This window comes from Notamacropus eugenii, chromosome 2 (assembly GCF_028372415.1).
Source record: "Notamacropus eugenii isolate mMacEug1 chromosome 2, mMacEug1.pri_v2, whole genome shotgun sequence".
Lineage (NCBI taxonomy): Eukaryota > Metazoa > Chordata > Mammalia > Diprotodontia > Macropodidae > Notamacropus > Notamacropus eugenii.
The window spans coordinates 506774045-506794127 of record NC_092873.1 but is presented as its reverse complement, the minus strand read 5'-3'; the positions used below and the strand labels follow the sequence as shown (position 1 = coordinate 506794127).

General features: G+C 42.6%; 1 protein-coding gene across 3 annotated transcripts in view; it reads left to right on the top strand.

The window, feature by feature from the left end:
- GPBP1L1 (GC-rich promoter binding protein 1 like 1) overlaps window positions 1-15405 on the top strand; it is an 83741-nt gene extending 68336 nt beyond the window's left edge. For all 3 annotated transcript variants that reach the window (XM_072649263.1, XM_072649264.1, XM_072649266.1), the window contains 4 exons: window positions 7290-7448; window positions 13309-13433; window positions 14222-14324; window positions 14447-15405. In XM_072649263.1, coding sequence (XP_072505364.1) covers window positions 7290-7448; window positions 13309-13433; window positions 14222-14324; window positions 14447-14596 — 537 coding nt within the window. In that variant the 3' untranslated portion in view covers window positions 14597-15405. The remainder of the gene's footprint in view (window positions 1-7289; window positions 7449-13308; window positions 13434-14221; window positions 14325-14446) is intronic.
- The last annotated feature ends 4678 nt before the right edge of the window (window positions 15406-20083 follow it).

Sequence of the window (20083 nt, the reverse complement as noted above, 5' to 3'; positions counted from 1 at the left end):
GAGAAGGCCTGCAGTATTCGGCCCCTATTTTTGGTTGTTTGGCTTCTAATCAATAGATAGGTGAGAGAAGATCTCTGAGGATGAATCAGTGAAAACCACTGGGCCTCGTCATTATCAGAGCACTGGATGTCTAATTTGTTTTTTAAATAGCTCTGCTATTTCTTGTCCTATATGTGACCATGGGGGTACCATTTCATATCCAGGCCTCAGTTTCCTCAGCTGTAAAATAAGGGGGTTGGATCTTTGGTCATTTCCAGCTTGAAATGAAGTCTTCCACGCTGTCAACTTGAGAAAGAGGGTCATTTCATTACACACGTGTTTGCTGGATCTTCTCCAGGATGCCTGAGGGAAGCATCTGTTAACAGGATTTTAAATGTAGTCCACAGAGGACTGATTTCTAACCTGTGAAAATTTAATTCAGGATGGTAACAGTGCTTGGAGGAGGAAGTAGAGGTTAAGTTACTAGCCTGGGGGTCACATAATCAGTAACAGCTAGGAATCTCTGAGATTCTAGTCCATTGCTGTTTCTACCATGCTACCCTGCCTTTCCTTAGATGCAATCCTATTCTTACCACACTTGCAGTTTAACCGGCTAAGACAGACTGATGGGTTGTAACAGAAGATTCAGGGGGTTTCACAGATCCACTGAATTCATGCTTATACATAGATAAATTTGTCTTTCAGTTCACTAATGCTATTCTCAGCTTTTATAATGTATAAGTTAGAATTTTTAATAGCATCTGGGACTTTGTGAAAATATTTCTCAGTTCACTGAAATTTTTGACTCACAGTGAAGAAAAATTGTCTGAGATTGGGTTGACACATTGAAGAATAGGTTAGGTTCAACCTGGGAGAACTTCCTAAGGGAAATGGGTGATTTCAAATTGTGACTCATACTGTGAATGACATTGATGGGCTCCCGGGTGCAGATGACATTATACAACTGTTCTGGAAAGGTTTTCCAACAAAGTAAAAGTTATTGTTTTGAATTGAATTTGGACACAAAGAGAAATGATTTGGTGGGTGAGAAATGGGGCAAGTTGAAATAGTCCAGAAGCTGATTTCATGTATGGAGTCTCAAGGCTCTCAACCAAAGTAGTGTTAGTCACTTAAGAGCTCTGTATAGACCCCATGGTTTCCTCACTCAGGTTTTGTCAACCTCAGTCAATCATGTCATTGGGAGAGCAGCACCTAGTAATAGAACAGAAAGCCCTGGCCTGTGCATCCTATATTTGGCTTTTCCTTAGTGTTTGAGTTCTGGACAGAGAGCAATGTATTCAGGGTCTGAAACCACCCTCTATGTCTTCCCAGTGACTTGTAGAACTATTCATTTTCCACATGGCCAAATCTGCCTCTCTCCAGAACCTCTGTGAAATGGAACTTCTGTTTAATTCAGCTGAAGAAATACCATTTTTCATCTCTTTCTAGACACTTAAGCCTTCTGCTTTAAAACTCCTACTTTGTTTTGGGGCTTCCCATTGCTGTCTTCTCTTATATGGCATCATTTACTTGGACATGGATACTATAATTTTTAAACTGAAAGACCCGAGTTCAAATCCTGCCTTAGACATTCATTAGATATGTCACTCTGGGCAAATTCCTTAACCACTATGTGCCCTTAGTTTCATCATCTGTGAAATAAGAATAATAATAGCACATACGTCCCAGGGTTATTGAAGGATCAAGTGTGATAATGTTTACAAACCTTAAAGCATTCTATAAATGCTAGCCATTATTATTAATTATTTCTAAGCTCATCGTGTTAATAACACTGTCCACCAGGATGTATCATATGTACTGTCCTCCATACTTCCTCATTCTAAATTATTCTTACCTACATCATCAAGGGGCTTCCTTCTAGGATTTTGAACTTATGTCCCTGTGCAGCCCTCCCTCACACTCCTTTTCCATTATGAATTTACAGATCGTTAACCTTTATACTGTTTGCATCCATGGTTTCACTTGTGACATCCTCCTTGTGGCCACCATTGCCCTCTGAATCACATGCAGTCTTGATTCTTAGAAACTCAGGATCTTATTGTATTTTAGAGTTATGTAGCATTATCAGAAGAATATTGATTCGGTCAGGGAGCAACTGGGGAACGCTGGAAGGAGGATTGCTTTATTTTCACATGCAGCCTAGCCTACCTTCCTCCTCTTCATTCAGTTTTATGACCCTTTGTTGTTTATTGGCAGTGGTTTTATGAGGTAAATAAATGATTTAAACAACATTTTGACAAAATTATCTCCTAAACATATCATAATCTGGGTAATGGCATTCTTCATCCATTTGGCTTTTCCTGTGTAGATTGTGAGCCAGTCTATTTAGGGGCCATGGATCTCATTGAAGATATTCTGCTGTATTCTGGGGCTTGGTGCTGTCAATAGAAATATCTCACTTGCATCTAAATTGCAGCTTCCAAAGCCAGAGAATCAATAGAAATTAGTTAGGAAAGGATTTGAGTGGGCTTTCTGAAATGAATTTGCATTAAGTCTAATTCTTACCTGAGGAGGAACCCTAGCTGTAAGTGGTCATCTGTGGTGGCCATGTTACAAGTGCAGGGAGGTCAGACTGAAATAGAAATGGATTCCTGTGGACCCATATGGACTTAGAAAACCACAAAGTAGCAAAATCTGTGTGGAGTCACTTCATTTGTCTATTTGTTTGTTTATTTTTGGTTAAACTCTTCCCAATTAGATTTTAATCTGGTTTGACCCCTACTAGTTAGACCTCTTCTTGTGTAATAGACAGAGGTGTGAAAGACCTGGGCTTCAGTCCAGCCTGTAGTTTTGTGACCTTGGGCAAGTCCCTTCAACCCACCAAGCCTTAGCTTCTTCATTTATAAAGTGAAATGATTCACTTGGTACTTGTAAGACTCAGGTAAGATAATGTATCTGAAGTGCTTTGCGGCGCTATATACATTTCAGCTCCTGTTGGGGAGACCTCACTACTTCCCTGAGTGACCCATTCCAATCTTAGACAGCTGGGGTTGTTAGGAATGCCATCCACTGAGCTGAAATCTGACTGTGTGGTTGTGTTTCTCCTCCCATTTTGGTGCTAGCTCTGCCCTCCAGGGCCAAGTTCGTCCCTCTTCCCCGCGGCTGCCCTTGAAGTAGTTATCCACAGCTCCACGTTGTGCCCTTCTCTCTCCCCACCCCCTTCCTTCCCAGACTCCTCTCCAAACACCTGTCTTTGCCTGGTAGGAGTGAGTAGGCGAGCCGCCCAGCCAGTCGGCCCCGCTTACTCCTCCCTCCTGAAGGGTTCCCTGCCAGCTTCTGCTTTTCTGTGTCGTCACTCTTACCCGCTCTTTTCTATTTTTTATGTACTTATTCTATTTTATCGGCTCAAAGAGATTGCTTCACTCTCTCTGAGGTGGCCCGTATCACTCCCTCATCAAACCCAGTCCCACTTAACGGTATAAGATTGCCTTGATCCTCCAGATGGTTTCAGTTCCATGGGGCTTTATTCTTTGTTCTGTGTTCTTTGTTCATTTGTCATGTACGTTGAAGCTAAGTTTATAATAAAGTGTTATTATTTTTGATTGCATTGGCCTAAATCATTGGAACAAACTTGCTTATCCTCAGTACTTTTTGTAGAGTTAGTGCCAAACAGTGGCCATGTGGTAGGACACGTCATCGTTTGTTTTTTTTGTAAGTTTGAAAATTTGAGAAAATCATCATCTGATTATTTGACATGGAACCGGTCAACTAGTCATGATACTGGCATGAGTTTAATATCCCAATTTGTTCAATGCCCTTCAGAGTCTGAGATCACAAGTGTGGTGGGAAGGACTTTCACCTTTATGATTATTTTAAATACTGTTTGTCTAACTCTGAGGCTACCTGGTATATGTACCATGTGACCCAGATGAATTAACCTGCATTTGTCTAAGCTAATGAATATTGTGTGTGTGCACGTGAAAGATGGAATGGGTCTATGTGACAGTCTGATAGCTGCTTCTCAATCCAAGTAGAGTTGTGGGTGTACCTCACTAAGTTCCCTGGGCAGTTTGGATGCCCCAGATTTCAATATCTGCCACCCTAGACTTTAGCACAGGTTGCACACCCAGATAAGGCCCAGCCAGTAATCTTTTGAACTTAACCATAGAAAAGGTACCAGTGACCTGAACATCGAAAGGGCCCGGAAATGCCTTTAGCAAAGCTGCTAACAGAGGCACAAACAGGCACCTTCTGGTACTGACAGAATCATTCACTCCTTGGCCATGGTATTTCCTCTTCCTGTTCTAGGCCTGAATGAGACTGGTCCCTATAATCTCAGCATTTCATTGATGACTTTGGGTTTTTATACCAGTCTTTTCTTAATAGATCTCTGTTCTTCTGTCCACTCCCAAGAAGTCTCCCTTTCAACAAAGGAAGTCATTTAAGCCAAGCCAGTGATACTGGCTACTACTGACAGTATATGCTACATTTAGTATCAGTACATCAACAAATACTTACCAAGTACCTACTGCGTGCCCAGCACTGTGTTAGCATTGACAATACAAGTACAGAGTGAAGCCATCCCTGCTTGTAGGGCGCTTACATGCTAATGAGAGAGAAAGGTGTATGTCTGTATAGCATAACTATTATGTGAATAAACACAGATACAGTAATAAATAAAGTAATTAAATACAAGGTAGTTTGAGAGGGGCGGGGACTGACAAGTTTAGGAAAGTGTTCCATGAAAGTAATGTTTGATCTACATATTTTTAAAATAAATTTAATATTTTTTAACATTCATTTTTTAAAATCTTGAATTCTAAATTCTCTCCCTCCAGCTGTTACCTCACCCATTGAGAAGGCAAGCAGCATATTAGTTCTACATGTGAAGTCATGTAAAACATTTCCATATTGAAAAAATTTTCTATGTTGCAAAAAAAGAAAAATAGAGTTTCAAAAATTTGCACTTCATTCACTGTCTGGAAGTAGATAGCATTTTTCATCATGAGTCCTTTGGAATTGTCTTGGATCATTTTCTTGATCAGAATAACTAAGTCTTTATTGTAATTTTGCTGTTACTGGAGGATTAGGAAAGGTTCATGCAGAAGGTCATGTTAAAAAATGCTTATCACATATTATGAAGGTGAAGCCCCTCCCATCATACTTGTGGTTTCAAGCTTTAAGGGGGGCTGGATAAATTGAGGTGTTAAACTCGTGCCTTTGTTCTCTTGGTTCTGTCGACTTTACTTTGCATCAGTTCGTAGAAGTCTTGCCGGGTTTTTCTAAAGCCATCCTGTCTTTTTTTGTAGCACAATAGTATTCCATCACCATCATAAACCACAACTTTTGTTTGGTCGTTCTCCAGTTAATGGGCATCCCCTCGATTTCCAGTTCTTTGCCCCCACAAAAAACATCACTGCTCTAAGCCTTTTTATACATAGAAGTCCTCTCCCTTTCCTTTGTTCTCTTTCGAGACCTAGAGACCTAGCAGTGGCATTGCTGAGTCAAAGGGCATTGAGCTTCATCTTTAAAGAGAAGGGCTTGATCTTCTGCTGGTTATATCTATAAGTTGCCCCACTACCCTTTAGTGAAGGGTCTTCAATGCATGGCTGTTTGGGGAAAGTTTTGAACACAGCTTTGCTCATGCTACACTTTGAAATCAGTAATGAGACCAACCTTGAGCCAGCCACTATTAATATGAGAACAAAATGAAATTGGGTCTGCCTTCCGGGAGCTCACATTCTACTGGGTCTGGGCCTTCAATTTTACCAGGAGTGGGGAACTCCAGGTAAGAAACTCCACCAATGCCACTTGGCACTTTCTCTGCAACTTGACCTAAGTGTGACTGCCCAGTCACACCTCTAATTTGGATCTTCATGGCTCCAAGTCCATCTCCCCATCACCCCCACTGTACCATCTCTCACATGTGTGCACATGGACTGGGTGGGGAATAAAGAAGGCTTTTTGTACAGGGCAGTGCTCGAGGCCAGTCAGTTAAATAAGGAAGTGAGGGCCAGATTTGCTGGACAAAAGAACACTCCATTCCCTCTTCTTAATGCCTGAGCCTGCTTAAGCCCATCCTTTGCCCTCATGGACACCTGCAATCCTGTAACCCCTCAGTGTTTTTTCAGCCTTGAGCTCTGCTCTGACTTCTCTTTCCTGCCTTTCAATGCCTCTCAAGCCATTTCAACATTATACTGCCCTCTGCTCTTGAAACCCTCACCCCCTCATCTCTTGCTGTGCTCCTCCCATCTACCTCCTCTGATGCCACTAACTGGAAGAAATCTCACAACCACACTGACCGGGTACATTAGAAATAATAACAAACTGCATTTATTGAGCACTTGAAGGTTTATAAAGCACTTTTCAAATATCTCATCCTATCCTCAAAACCCTGGCAGGATGGTTGCTGTTATTTTCTCCATTTGACAGATAAAGAAACTAAGGTAGATACAGTTTAAGTGACTGGCCCAAGATCATATAGCTAAAAGAGTCTGAGGCTAGATTTGAAATCAGATCTTCCTGAATCCAGGTCCAGCACCTACTATCCAAATTTATATTATCCAACCTCATTTGGGCCCTTACTGCAGCAAAGCAGTCTTCCTTTTATTCCTCCCTAGAGCTCCACTTCTTTCCATTCTCTTCATCTCAAAACCTCCTGACATCATCAGCCCCCACTCTTTCTTCCTTTCTGCCAGTCTCTAATAGAGATGACCCTTCTCCTCACCAATGTCAACCCTGCTCTACATGCCCTGGGTCCTCTCCCCTTCTGTCTCCAGCTGCATTCTGTTGTGTCTTCAAAATACTTCCCTCTCTACTCCTGGTTCCATTCTTCTTGCCTTCAAATATGCCCTCAGTTCTTCCCCTATTCTTAAAAAGTTACATCAGATTTGGCATGTCCAAAACTAAACCCATTACCTTCCCAGATTCTCCCCTTTTTAAAACTTCCCCATTTCTGTCAAAGTCACCACCATCCTTTCATTCTCCTAGGTTCATGACTTCTGCTGTGTCCTCAATTATCCCCTCTCCCTCACCCCCCCCAAATCCAATCAGTCACCAGATCTTGCTCTCTCTACCTTTATAACATCTCTCACATCTGACTCTTCCCAGCTTTCTTAAATGCTTTTGCTTTTGTGTCACTAACCACCAGACTGGCCACCAAGGAAGGAGGGAGTCCAGGTGGATTTTTTATCCAAACTAAGAATGTTTTAGATTACTAATGGAAGAGTCATGAGTGAGATGGAATGGCAAGTTCTGGGCACTCTAAAGTTTAAAGCTTGTGAGAACTAGTCCATGGAGGTCCCCAGTCCCAGATCTTATCTGACAAAACTCTTATTGTGTTTGCTTAGAGCCCCTCCAGCACCACCCCTCCCATTGAGATTAGTTCCTGCCGCTTAACCAAGCTGACCCGTCGGACCACAGACAAAAAGAGCGAGTTCCTCAAGACTCTGAAGGATGACCGGAACGGAGAGATCTCAGAGAACCGAGAATGTGACAAACTGGAGGACGTAAGAGCAAAGGCTTTTGGGGGGAGGGCAGGAATCCTTGCTGGAAAATGGCATCCTAATGGTTCTGGATCAGTGTTGATTTTAAGCACTTGAGTTTTTACTTTGGTGAAGGAACTACTAAACCATTGGCATATTTATTAAGTATTCATAATGGGCATAGGCTGTACCGAAAGTTCATCGGCAGTTTATAGTTATCCACCCTAAAATGCTTTTTTTTTTTCCTGGAAAAAGGTCTTTTCTAGCACGTCTGTAGCAAAGAAATATAAGTTTTGATCTTTGTGAAGTTTTATTAGCAACCCAATGCCAAAAACAAGGGCTAGATTAATAGCTCTATTTAAATTAAAGCCTCAGTCCCAGTTGCTGGACTGCCTTCTGTTTCACTAATATTGAAGTTATACCCTGAGGAAAAGATACTTCAACACAACCAGCACCAACACCTCCCATGCTTCCATTGTAGCAGAGAAACAGCTGGGCTAAGATTGGGTCTCTGTTCTCAAAGTTGACCATTTAGTAGAAGTAAAATAAAGCTTTGTCCTGATTAATGGAAATAGTTGAGTCCCCCTGAAGTGGTCACTTGTATTCCCAATCACACTACTCATAGTTATGGCTATGTAAAGTTTTTGGTTAAAGGTCAGTGGAAATATTCAGTGTGAATTCAAATAATGCATTCTCTGCAGGGCATCCATTTTCTTTTGGAACTGATTCTCACTCTCTGGAGGTGCTGGTTGACCTCGAAGTTGAGGGTGAAGGAGAACAGAGCTGGGCAGAGTGTGGTGTTCCCTCACTTTAAGAGAGTGGGCTGTGTTGAAAGTGTAGAGGAAAGCTTTCTGAAGAGATATACGTCAGAGGCATAGGCAGCTTGCCAACCCCCCTTAGATTTTTAAATGCCCCAAACATGGTCCTTAAAAGAGGGCTGCCAAGGAGGGCTAAGGTTGAGAATGAGCTGAAGCTGATCAGGGAGGCCATGGGCCACAGAATGATTTGGGCTTGTGTTGAGAAGGAAAAAGGGAGTCTCAAAGAAAGGACAGGTCTGCCATAACCATGACAGAAGGTGCTCGATTTTTATGCTTCCGTTCTCTGTGCCAATAAGAATGACCTTTTGACTAAATAGAAATGGCTAATAGGAAATTAATTCCCAAGATAAATAATTCCCATTTTATAATTGAGGAAGGTTCAGTAATTTGCAGGGGATCACACAACTAGTAAGTGTCCAGGGCAGAACTCTGTTATTTTTTTCCATCTGGCTCCCCAGCATCTTCTGGAATTAAAAGAACTGGCAGGTGTGATCGCCACAGCATTGTTAGTGATACTCAAAAGATGATGGCAAGTCAGAGGCATCATGAGTATTGGTAAAGGGAAAATGTCTCCATCTTCTCAGAAAAGAAAACAAATAGAATTTTCAGACCACAGAGCAATGAGGTGGACTTTACTATGAAAGAAGATTCTAGAAACTGTCAGTAGAGATGCTGCTAAGACCTGGAAAAGATTTGTCAGACTTAGTTCTTTACATGGGATACCTCTCAGAGAAATGGAGATTTTTCATAGTGAGGTTAAAGATGGCCAGGGCAAAATGCTGAAGACTTGGAGGTTTTCATTCCTCCTACTGATAGAAGAAGGAATTGAGAAAGAGGCAGGTTCGGGAAGCAACCAGCTGGCTAAAAAGTTGTTAGTCCTGGGTTTGGGTTTCTGAATCAAAAAATGTAGAAATAACAGGCAAGACGCAGAGTATACCTAACTGGATTTGAATTCCTTTTTTATTTTTTTTGTGGTTGCGGGTTTTTTAGGGGAATCTGCCTCCTTCTAATATGGAAAATGGTTCCCAAGTAGATTACCAGCTTCCTTCAAGGCCCAGCCCCACCCAGGGCAAGAGCCTTCTCCATCTCTGCCCAGTTCCTCTTCAGTATGGGTCTGATAGTTAACCTAGTGATTTATACCCAAAGGGTTAGTCACAGAACCCACACCACTCCCAATTGCATTCAGAACCGTAGTCGGGAAATGGGCAGCGATTTGTTGGATGTGTAACAAGATAAATAAAAATAAAGCTGAAGTCAGCGTGTGGTCCACAGGGTCCTCACGGGTGGTTTACAGGCCCCAGTTCTGTTTGATTATAGCCTCACTGCCATTAGAACATGAGCTTCTGAAGAGCAGGGCAGGGTTGGCCTTTGTTTGTTTTCCCAGTGCCTGGCATATGGTACGTTCCAGATGAATATATACCATCCACTGGGCTGCCCTCGCCTGGAATACATCTCCACCCTCCTGCCCCTGTGTAGAGCCACTAGCATGTTGGTGGAGATTCTGGGTCAAGCCAAGGGGCTGTACCTGATGTTCTCAGAACTCTCATATCCCACCCCTGAAATATTAAGAAAGATGATAGCTAGGAATGTGGGCTGAAAGGAAACAGTGGGAAACAAGGCCTAAAAGGTAGGTTAAGGGCCTTTTAAATGCCAGTAAATAGAAGTATTATAGTTAACTGTAATACACAATATTGCCTGAGAATTGCATCAATAAGATATAACCCAAAGCATTTCATGGCACAGAGACCACTAAGTGAATGACATAGGGGTAGAACCCCAAGCCTAACATGAGGAAGACCTGTCTTCAAACCCTGCTTCAGATACTTGCTAGCTATATGACCCTGGTTAACCTCTCTTTGCCTCAGTTTCCTCATGTGTAGAATGGGGAGTCATAATGGCACAATGTCTGGAACTTAGTAGGTGTTTGATAAATGTTTATGTACTTTGATGTGTGAGGGGGGAAGGATGAGGCAGACCAAGGGATCAAAAAAGGCTTTCTGGAGGAGGGTGCATGTGAAAGGACATAGAGGAACTAAATCAGTTCCTGGGGAATACATCTCGGGTATAGACAGAGAACAACATGGGCCTGAAGAAAAGGAGACCTTCTGGAAAGGTCTGGCTGTGCCAGCTTGTGGAGGACCTGAGTATCACATACAGGGATTTGAACTGCCTCAGGAGTCAGGAGGGAAACACTCGAGATTTTTGAACAAAGGAATTAAATAATCAGAATTCTACAAAAGAAAATCCATGGAATGAAGACTGTAGTGATGGAGAGAGACCAGTTAGGAAAAACTACCGTTGAGGAACTGTTGTAAAAATTCAGGGGTAGGGACTGAGGGGAAGAGAGGGTTCCAGGACTTAGATCTTTATAGGATCTCAGAGTCATTTTATAAAAGAGGAAACAGATTCAGTAGACATTATGAAAATGGATTTGGAAGCTGACAGAAGAAAATGTTTATCACAAGGTTACAAAAGTGGGCATCTGGGGGGAGCCAGAAATCAGGCCAGTTAAGGGGAGAAAGAACAAATTCTGTTTGAGATGTGCTGAGGTCGACATACTTAATGAAACAAATATTCAAGTTCAAGAATTCAGAAGACATGGGTTTGAATCCAAGTTCCAGGCTTTATTAAACTTAAGCCTTCAGCACTTTGTTTTCTTCCTCTGTTATTTGGAGATAAGAATACTGACACTCCCTTTACTCTGAGGCTGGTGACTCAGAATGCAGGGCCTGGAGGCCACAAAACTTAAGTTCAAATCAACATGAGACCCTTAGTATTTATAGGACCCTGGGCAAGTCACTTAGACTCAGTTTGCCTCAGTTTCTTCAGCTATAAGATGGGGATAATAATTACCTACCTCACAAAGTTACTGTGTACAATATTTGTTGCTGTGCAGCAGTATTTGTAAAAAGTGCTTAGCATAGCACTTGTATCAAAATACAAGGTGATGGTAAGAAGATTGCTCTGTAAGAGCTCTGAGAAATGTGAGTTGTTTATCATCTGTTCATAAGAAGAGGCTGAAACCCTAAGATTGCCAGTGAGGAGCTGGGGATCTTCAATTAAAGATTGGGAAGAGGTTGGGTGGAGTGAAGAACCCCAGCATTCGAAACATGAGAGTTAAGAGAATACTCCTCCTTGGCCTGCCCAGAGGAACCCCCACTTTGTTTTTAGACCCCAAGGAAGGGGAGGTGTCCATCCCACTCTTACTCTGTTCTCATAGTTGGCAAGTCTTTCCTGACATCAGCCTGAATGGTCTGCTTTTCTCCTTCCTTTCTCGCACCTCATCCTGCTCTGTGGTACCAAGGGCAGCAAATCTAATCCCTCCTTCACTTGCCAGCTCTTCCCAGACATGAACCCATCTATTACGTCCCTCCCTGAATCTTCACCAGCTTCCACATCATGAACTGAAGGCCCATTCCCATCTTGTCCTCCCCAACTGATAAATGTCCTTTAATATTGTGGTACCCAGAACTGAGCACAAGACTCCTTTCCAGGACAGAGGAGAAGGCTGAAACTATGACCATCCTGTTCTTGGAAGCATTGCCCTCCCAGAGCAACTTGAGGTGGCGTTAGCTTGGCTGCCACATCACCTTAATGGCTCACTGAGCTTTAGCAGTACCTCATCCCCAGATCTTTTTCCACATGCCTACTGTTTCTCCATGGCTCCCTCATCTTATTTTTGTAGAGTTCATATTCTTTATACCCAAGACTTTACATTTATCCCTAATGAATTTCATCTTATTAGACTCAGCCTTCTGCCCTAACCTGGCCAATCAAGGTCTCTTTAGATCCCGACACTGCTATCCGCTATGTCAGCTGTCCTTCCTAGCTTTGCATCATCTGCAGATTTGATCAGCAGTACCATCTCAGCCTTTATCCACATCACGGATAAAAATGTTAAACAGCATGAGGCTGAGCACAGATCCCTGGAGCCCTCCCCTGGAGACCCCAATGTCAATGAACTATTAATAATTACTCTTTGAATCTGGCCATCCCGTTCATGTTGAATCCATCTGACGGTATTATCCTTCAAAAACTAAAATGCAGGGGTCATGTGCCTCCCATATCTTCATTTCAAGCTTTACCTTGGAAGATTCTTTTTTCTTGATAGTTTGATTACCTTTTTTTCCATTACCTTGCCCTAAATTGTAATGAAGCAAAATAAGCCCTCACTGCTGGTGGTTTGAGAGCGCTTCCAAGCACAGCAGCTCTTCCTTGCACCGCTGTCCTTTGTAAGTTTGAGCAGAGTCATGTTGGGGAAGACCAAAGTTAGGGTCTCAGGCCATCCTACCCTGTTGTGCTTCTGTCTGGAAATCCTTTACAACCCAGCTCCTTTCTTAGCTGAATGTGTTCCTGATTCTATCGATTCATCCCCTTTTCCTTTTCTTCCTTGGACAACATGGGGGAAATTTTCAGGAAACTCGAGCTACACTTGAGGAAACCTCGTCTTGCTACTTGTTTTAAGTCTTAAATCCAAGCCAATGGGATTTGGAGCTAAGAAGATACAGTCATCCACATCCATAACAGGAAATATTTGTCCAGCAACCACTTGCTTACTATTTATTTGGTGGTCTTAGCCCTCTTACCCCTGAAACCTAAGTGACTGCCCAAACTCCATTAGGGTCTTAGATTTCATTTTGAGTTAAACGAGCTGTCAACAGTGGGGATGTTGTGTTGTTGTGCCTGTCTTAAGTGAATTATGCTGTGCTTTCCATCCATCAAAGGGCCAGAGTTAGGACTTAAGTGGTAGGTCACCTTGGGTGCTAGCTTCAGTTTCACTTAGGAAATCTGTCCCCCTCGTATGAAGTCTTATTACTCTGCTCAGCCCTGGCTTCCATGGGTGTTATACGCATTATTAGCCACCATAAGAAAAAGGCTTCCAGTGAAGTGGACTCGAACCCAGGACAGTGGTTTCTTGTCCTCCTTTGGGAGTTGGTAACCCCGTAAACCCACATTTCTTTTGGGGAAAAGAACTGGACAGGAGGGAGGAAAATCATCCTGTGTTGGGGACTGCTCATTTGCAAAGGATGGTTTTCCCAGGTGATTTCTTTCTCCTCCTGCTGCAGATGGAGGGGAACAGCACACCCGAACCAAAGGAAAATGGGGAAGAGGGTTGCCATCAGAATGGCCTCACTCTCCCCCTAATGGAGAAGAGAGAAGGCCTTTCTCTCTCTTTGGAAGCGGAACACAGGTGAGTGAAAGAAGAAAAAGTGTGGCAAGTGTTGCTTAATTTGGAAGACTGACTGGTGGGCACCTGGGGGCCTGTAGGCCACAGGCAGGTTGTCATCTCAGGAAAGTGTTACTCAGCATCTCATCACAGAAAGCCTGAATCCTGCAGTGGCCCAGAAAAGTCTTGGAAGGCACTCAAAGCAAGAATGAACTTGTTATATCTATAGTTACTTTTGTGTCAAGAAGAGTTAGTAGCATTGGAGCAGGGGGAGAGATTAGGAGAAAGGATTCCTTAATTAAAATACTTTTGACTCTCCCCTCTGAGGACTTCCCATTCCTGTTACCTTCCCTCTGTCCCTGTATCCACCTTCATTCTCCGGCCTGTGGTCCTCATCTTCAATCACCTGAGCTGGCTTTGGTTTTGGTTTTGGCAATTGGTAGCATTCATCCCTTGGAATCCTTTTGGTGGCCTTGGCCATCTTGAATGTCGTAATTAGTGTGAGTAGTGAATCCCCGAGAGTGGTTGCTGATACTTGAATTCTCACTGTTTGGAGGTATGCGTGTGTAAAATATGGTCATTAGAAGTAAGTGGTGTGAATTTGAGTGATGTGACTACTTTTGGAGAGTCATTCTTCAGCCTCACCAGGACTTGGCTCTAGTTTGATGCTAGCTGTTTGTGGGCCTCGCTGTACCCCGTCTGTACCTGCTGAGGGGCACAGAGAAGAGGGTAACAGTACAGGAGGGAGCCAGAAACTTCTGGGCTTCTCTCATCTGCCCTGTTCCGCTGACATGCTCCTTCTGTTGGAGCAGGTTATTGAAAGCGATGGGCTGGCAAGAATACCCAGAGAATGATGAGAATTGTCTTCCCCTCACGGAGGATGAGCTAAGAGAGTTCCACATGAAGACAGAGAAGGTACGTCTGCCACCCATCCCACTGCCCTGGGATAGCTTTGTTTGGACTCACCTCTTGTTGTCCCCCCATCCCCTTGGAGAGCCCCTACCCACAGTGATTGTCACCTTCCTCCCTTCCCCCAGCTAAGAAGAAACGGCTTTGGGAGGAATGGCCTCTCTCAGAGCCGCCGCCTCTCCGGCCTCTTTGCCACTTGGAGAAACGCATTGAAGCCTGAGGCCGAGGATTCGGGCACGGAGACAAGCAGCAGTGAGACTTCGGATGACGAGGCCTGACTCGAGTGACCTGTCCAGCTCCGCTCCCCGTCAGGGTTGTATAAATGAAACCGTTCTTTTTCCTTTCTTTGTTCATTGCTGTTGAATCCTTCGTGCACAAAGGGAACGATCCCAAAGAAGAAAGATTGGCTTGTTTGGCTTTTTTTTTTTTTTTCAGTTCAGCCTGTTCTATGCTTAATAGAGGCAAGTTTGTATAGCTGGGAAAATTTGTGACAAAAAAATAAAAATAAATATACAAGTATACACATACACACACATTTCTGTGTGTAGGACAGTAAATGTGTCTTGACAGAGCTGGTGGCAGAAGTGAGCAAAAGCCGAACCTTGGCAGCCATAGCTTTCTAACGCAGCCCCACCCACCCCAGCCAGCCCCCCCTGCATACCCTGGGCCCTCGGGAGCCCGGGCTACTCACAATGTGCTCAAACAATCATTGTCAATGACAAAATGACTACGGAAGTTATAATTGTGTTAAATTAATGCAAATAACATGGATTTTTAATTTTCTTTTATTTTTGGCGGCTCGGGCAGCTTTCATCACTTAACCAAGCATTTGTGGGTTTCCTTTTTTCCTTTTTGGGTACAGCTGTAAAATATTTGGATATAGGAATTGTTGTGTTCTTCTTGCAGCCTTGATATTCAGGGTGGATTGTAAAATATAAATTTTTGTGAGATTTCAAAGATTAAGATTATTTTGATAACATTATTTACAGATTTTAAAAAGTGGTTATCACATGAGTCTGTATAAGGGGAAAAACTACTGCATCAAAAATAACTAACTTGGAATAAATATTTTGCATCAGTTTGCCAATTGGAATTGTCCTTCTTGTTTGAGGAAGAGTTTGGTTTTAAGGGAACTGGTCCAGGTCTTTCTGGTGATGCTGTTAATTTATAAATCTGGGAACAGATATTGGGTTTTGGCCAAAAATTTTCTTTCCCTTGGATGGTGGAAGCTGTTATGGCTCCTTGGTGCCTCAGTGTGAATGACATTCCAGGCCTTTCATCTGAGGAAAGGGCCATGTCCCATCCCATCCCACCTCTTCCCAGCATTCTGTGGTGCTTCCCCATGCATTGCCTCTGGAACAAAAGGGGCCAGGCTTCAGCTTTACTTCCTATGGCCCATTCCCCCCACCCTGGAGTACCACACATGTGCTCCCACTCAACCCCTCTCTCCATTTTCAGCAAAAACTCTCTTTGTTTAGACGTTTTTTCCTGTGCTCAGTCATGGTTTTCAATCTTCCTAAGTCACACCCAGAGAGGCTAGTGTGGAGCCCGTTTTTCTCTTGTGTTGGCAGGAGCTGCCAGGCCCCCAGATGCCAATCTCTGATCTCTGCAGTTACTTATTCTTGAAGCCTGGGCCTTGAGGACAGTGTCCTGGGCTTCCCTGTCCTTATGGGTCCCACAAGTTCAGCCAAAAGATGGCAGGGAGGGGAGGTTTTCTGGAAGCCTCATTATTGGGGGGGGAGCAGTGCATCATTAAAGCATATGATAGTTATTAAATATCCCTTGCATGCAGAATCCCAAATGAGCTCTTAGGGAAATCCTGGGTTTAGATGAGACAAAGGTCCTGCCCACCCTTCTAAAACTGATGGCACTGGCACATGATGTTGGTTAGAGGACCCTGGTGTCAGACATCAAGGAGGGTGATTGTGAGGTCAGAGGGTACCCCGGTAAATCAGGGAAGACTTCCCATTGGAGACCATTTGAACAGTGAACAGTCACAGAATCTCAGATTCATGAAGGATGCCATCCCAGGTTCTCCACTCCAGTGTGTACTTGAAAGGATCTCCACTGTCCCACCCCAAAGAGGTCCTCCAGCTTCTGCTTGGAAGACGACTGGTGCTGGGAAATAAACTGTCTCAAGGCAGTTCATTCCACTTTAAAGAGTGAGTTTTTCCTTAAATTGGGTCGAAATTTGCCTTTCCAGTTTTCCTCTATTAATAATTACAGCTAGCATTTCTATGGGGCTCCCAGGTTTTCAGAATACTTTGCATCAGTTCATTTGATCCTCACAACAACCCTGGGAGGTAGGCACTATTATTATTCCATGTACAGAAGAGAAAACTGAGGCTCCAAGAAATTAAGCTACATTTGCATTTTTGCAGCTAGTGTCAGACGTGGAGTCTGTCTCTAAGAAAGTAGCTGGAGCTCAATTAGAAAAGGAGAAACAAGGTCAAATCCCCACAAAGGCAGGACGTTATTGCAGTATAAGAACCAACCAACAGAAGAGAAAGCCAGGAAGACTTGTATGAACTGATGCAGAATGAAACAAGCCAGACCAGAGGAATGACTTGGGCAGTGACCACAACATAAGATCAGCCCCATTTCCAGAGGCCAAACGTGAAGTACAACAAGCGCGGCTTGTCTTTGGGTATGATGTGTTGGGCCTGACAATGGCGATTTGTTAATAAAGGTTTTGGTTTTGGTTTTCTGTTGAGAATGAGTTGAAAAGGGGGCCGTTGATAAGGTTGCCAAAAAAAAGAGAACCATTGATGAAAATCTTAATATGTAGAAGAGAACAGAAAGAAATAGACAAGGAGGACAGCCTGGAGAGTTGCCTGCGAGATTTATTATAAGACACATTTTCCAATGCAAACATCTTTTTTTCTCTTCTACTTTGTACGTGGAAATGCTCATTTTATTTGGTTTTAGTTTGTGGCACAATAAAAATACTTATTCCTTTTCTCCCAGATAAGAAAGCCAAAGACCCAAGTAGCACCAAAGAGTTCCTCATGACCACCAATGGAAAGAAAAGGGTTAAAAATCCCACTCTGTTAAAATTTGAAGCACCTACTCCTTACCAGGCAGTGCACTAAGCTCTGGGCTATCCCTCCCTGCAAAGAGATTACATTCTGATCTGGGAGAGGTATGCAGGCTTGAGGGGTCTTTTGGGCCAGACATGATTTCATTGGTACAGGGGACTGAAGTGAGAAAACACCCTCTCATTGGTTTGCCAGAACATAGAGATGCACAGAAGCGCCACAGACAACCTTTGCGTGGCTTAGTCTAAAAAGAAGAAGCCCCTGAAGACTTCCATCCACCCCTGGGATCCACAGAAGGGAATCCTGTAGTAGGATCTTCTTTGGATATGAGAGCCCAGCAGGAAGGAGAGTGCCTGGTGGAGTCTAGTACCCTCCTTCTAGAGGAAGGAGAAACCATCTCAAAAGTAAAGGGCAGTCCAAGGCCTGGTGGGAGCTGGGGGAGGAGGGGGAGGATTCAGAGAGAACTAGTCAGAACCTGACTCAGGAAAGCCCCAGTGCTGTGGGATAAGAAAGAGCCCCCAGGCAGAACCCAGCCCCAGAGTCCTTGGAATGAGACTTGAGTCTTAGCCCTGACACTCGAGCGGCTCAGCACTGCCCATTCTATCCAGTTGCTGAACCAAGCCAAAAGCACCACCACCTTCCCCAGCCAAGATAGTGAAGTGGAGAAGGAGATCTAGGAAAACTCCAAACACCCTAGGATCGTACCTTGCTTTGAGAATTGCCCAAGATGCCTTCTTCTGGGGAAGAATGGAGCAAAGGGTGGGATTGTCATGAGAGAAAGAGGGGTCCGATGAAACTCACTTTCCCCTGAACTGGACAAAGGATGAAGACTGAATGCAGTTACACCCACACATACAGAGATTTCAGTAGAGATTTCAGTATAGAGATACATTAAACTCAAAAAAGAAAGAGGAGAGAGAGCAGGCACGGGACAGGAGAGAAATCAGCAGTGATGAGACGTGAGAGAATAATCAAGCAAAACAATCTCAAATTTTAAAGAGAGGATTGTAAAGGGGCGTTGAAAGGAAGGGAGGAGGCAAAGAGAAGAGCTGCCAGAAAGAGGAAATAAGCCATTGCATTTGTAGATCAAATGCCCACCTCCATCCTTGTAAAGAGGGACCTGGGAGGAATCACAGCCCTGAATAGGAATGGGATTAACTCTCCTGCAAAGTGGAAGAGGGTCAGCAGAATGGATTAGAAAACAATTGGATAATGTGTTGATTACAAAAAAAATGACATTTCAAACACCAAGATTCACACAGGAGGGAGGATTGGAATAAAATGGGTCATGCTTCAGCTGAACTCAATAAAGCAGGAGTGAGTGCAAACTGTAGAAAGTACGTGTTAAAAATATATAAAACAGGGAAATGTTATACTTGAAGGCACCATAGATAGAGTCAATATCGATACTTAATTGATACAGTGGCATTGCATCTAAACACTTAACAAGAAGTAAAGACTAAAACTGTAATGAGGGACCTTACTGTATACTTTTCAAATCTAGATAAATTAACCAAAAGAAAAATGTATGAATAAAGCTTTAGAAAATTTAGAGATAATAGTGTTCTAGCATTTTACTAAATGAGAATAAAAATTAAAAATACCTTTACAAAATTAGACCATGTTGTAGGGCATAAATGTAGAAAATCAGAAATGCTAAATGTATCTACTAATAATGTAATTGCTTTCAATAAAGGATCCTTAAAGAATTAAGAAGTAATTTGAGACAAATATATAAAATTTTTCTAAATAGTGGCTCAGAACAAATTGTAATAATAATAGTTAAGATTTATGTAGTTCTTACTATGTGCTAAAGGCTTTATAATTATTTCATTTGATCCTCACAACCCTATTATACCCATTTTACAGATGAGGAACCTGAGACAGAGGTTATGACTTGCCCGAGGTCATATAGCTAGTAAGTGTAGTGGCTAAGGGTGGATTTGAACTCAGATCATTCCAACTTCAAGCCTGCTGCTCTATATACCTAACTGCTGACGATGATGATGATGATAGAGAATTGCATCGATGAAAATTACAATAATGAGACAAAATGCCAAAACTTAGAGGATGCAACTAAAGCAATTCTTGGGGGGAAGTATATCTCAACACTTACCAAAAAAAGAATCAGTGAATTGGGATGCAATTTTAAAAGCTTGAACAGCAAAATTAAAATCTCCAACTAAATTAGAAAATAGAATTTTTTGTAAAAGAAGATATAAACAAAATGAAAAGCAAAAACTAAATTTGGTAAAACTGAGGTGTTTTTAAAAATAATAAACAGCTAATCCGTCTTAAAAAGAGGAAAACCCTATTGTTGCCCTGTTTAAAATGAAAAAAGGAGAACTTAACAGTTGAAGGAGAAATCAAGGAAATTATCAGAAACAATTTTGCCCAATTATTTGCTAACAAAATGGATAACCCTAGAAGAAACGAATTTTTAGAAAAAATATGAAATAACCAGAATAGCCAAAGACTAATGCAATATCAAATAAAGACGTTGAACAAGCCATAAATGAACCCCCAAAGAAATAATTCTAGGACCAAGTTGATTTACAGATGAATTTTATCACATATTACAGAAACAATTCCAGTTCTCCATAAAATGTTTGCAATAAGGAAGCATCCTTCCAATCTCTTTGATACCAATATGGTCTTTATACTCGTGTCAGGGAGAGACAATGCAGAGGAAAACATCTGTAGAACAAAATTCCCAAATGAACATTA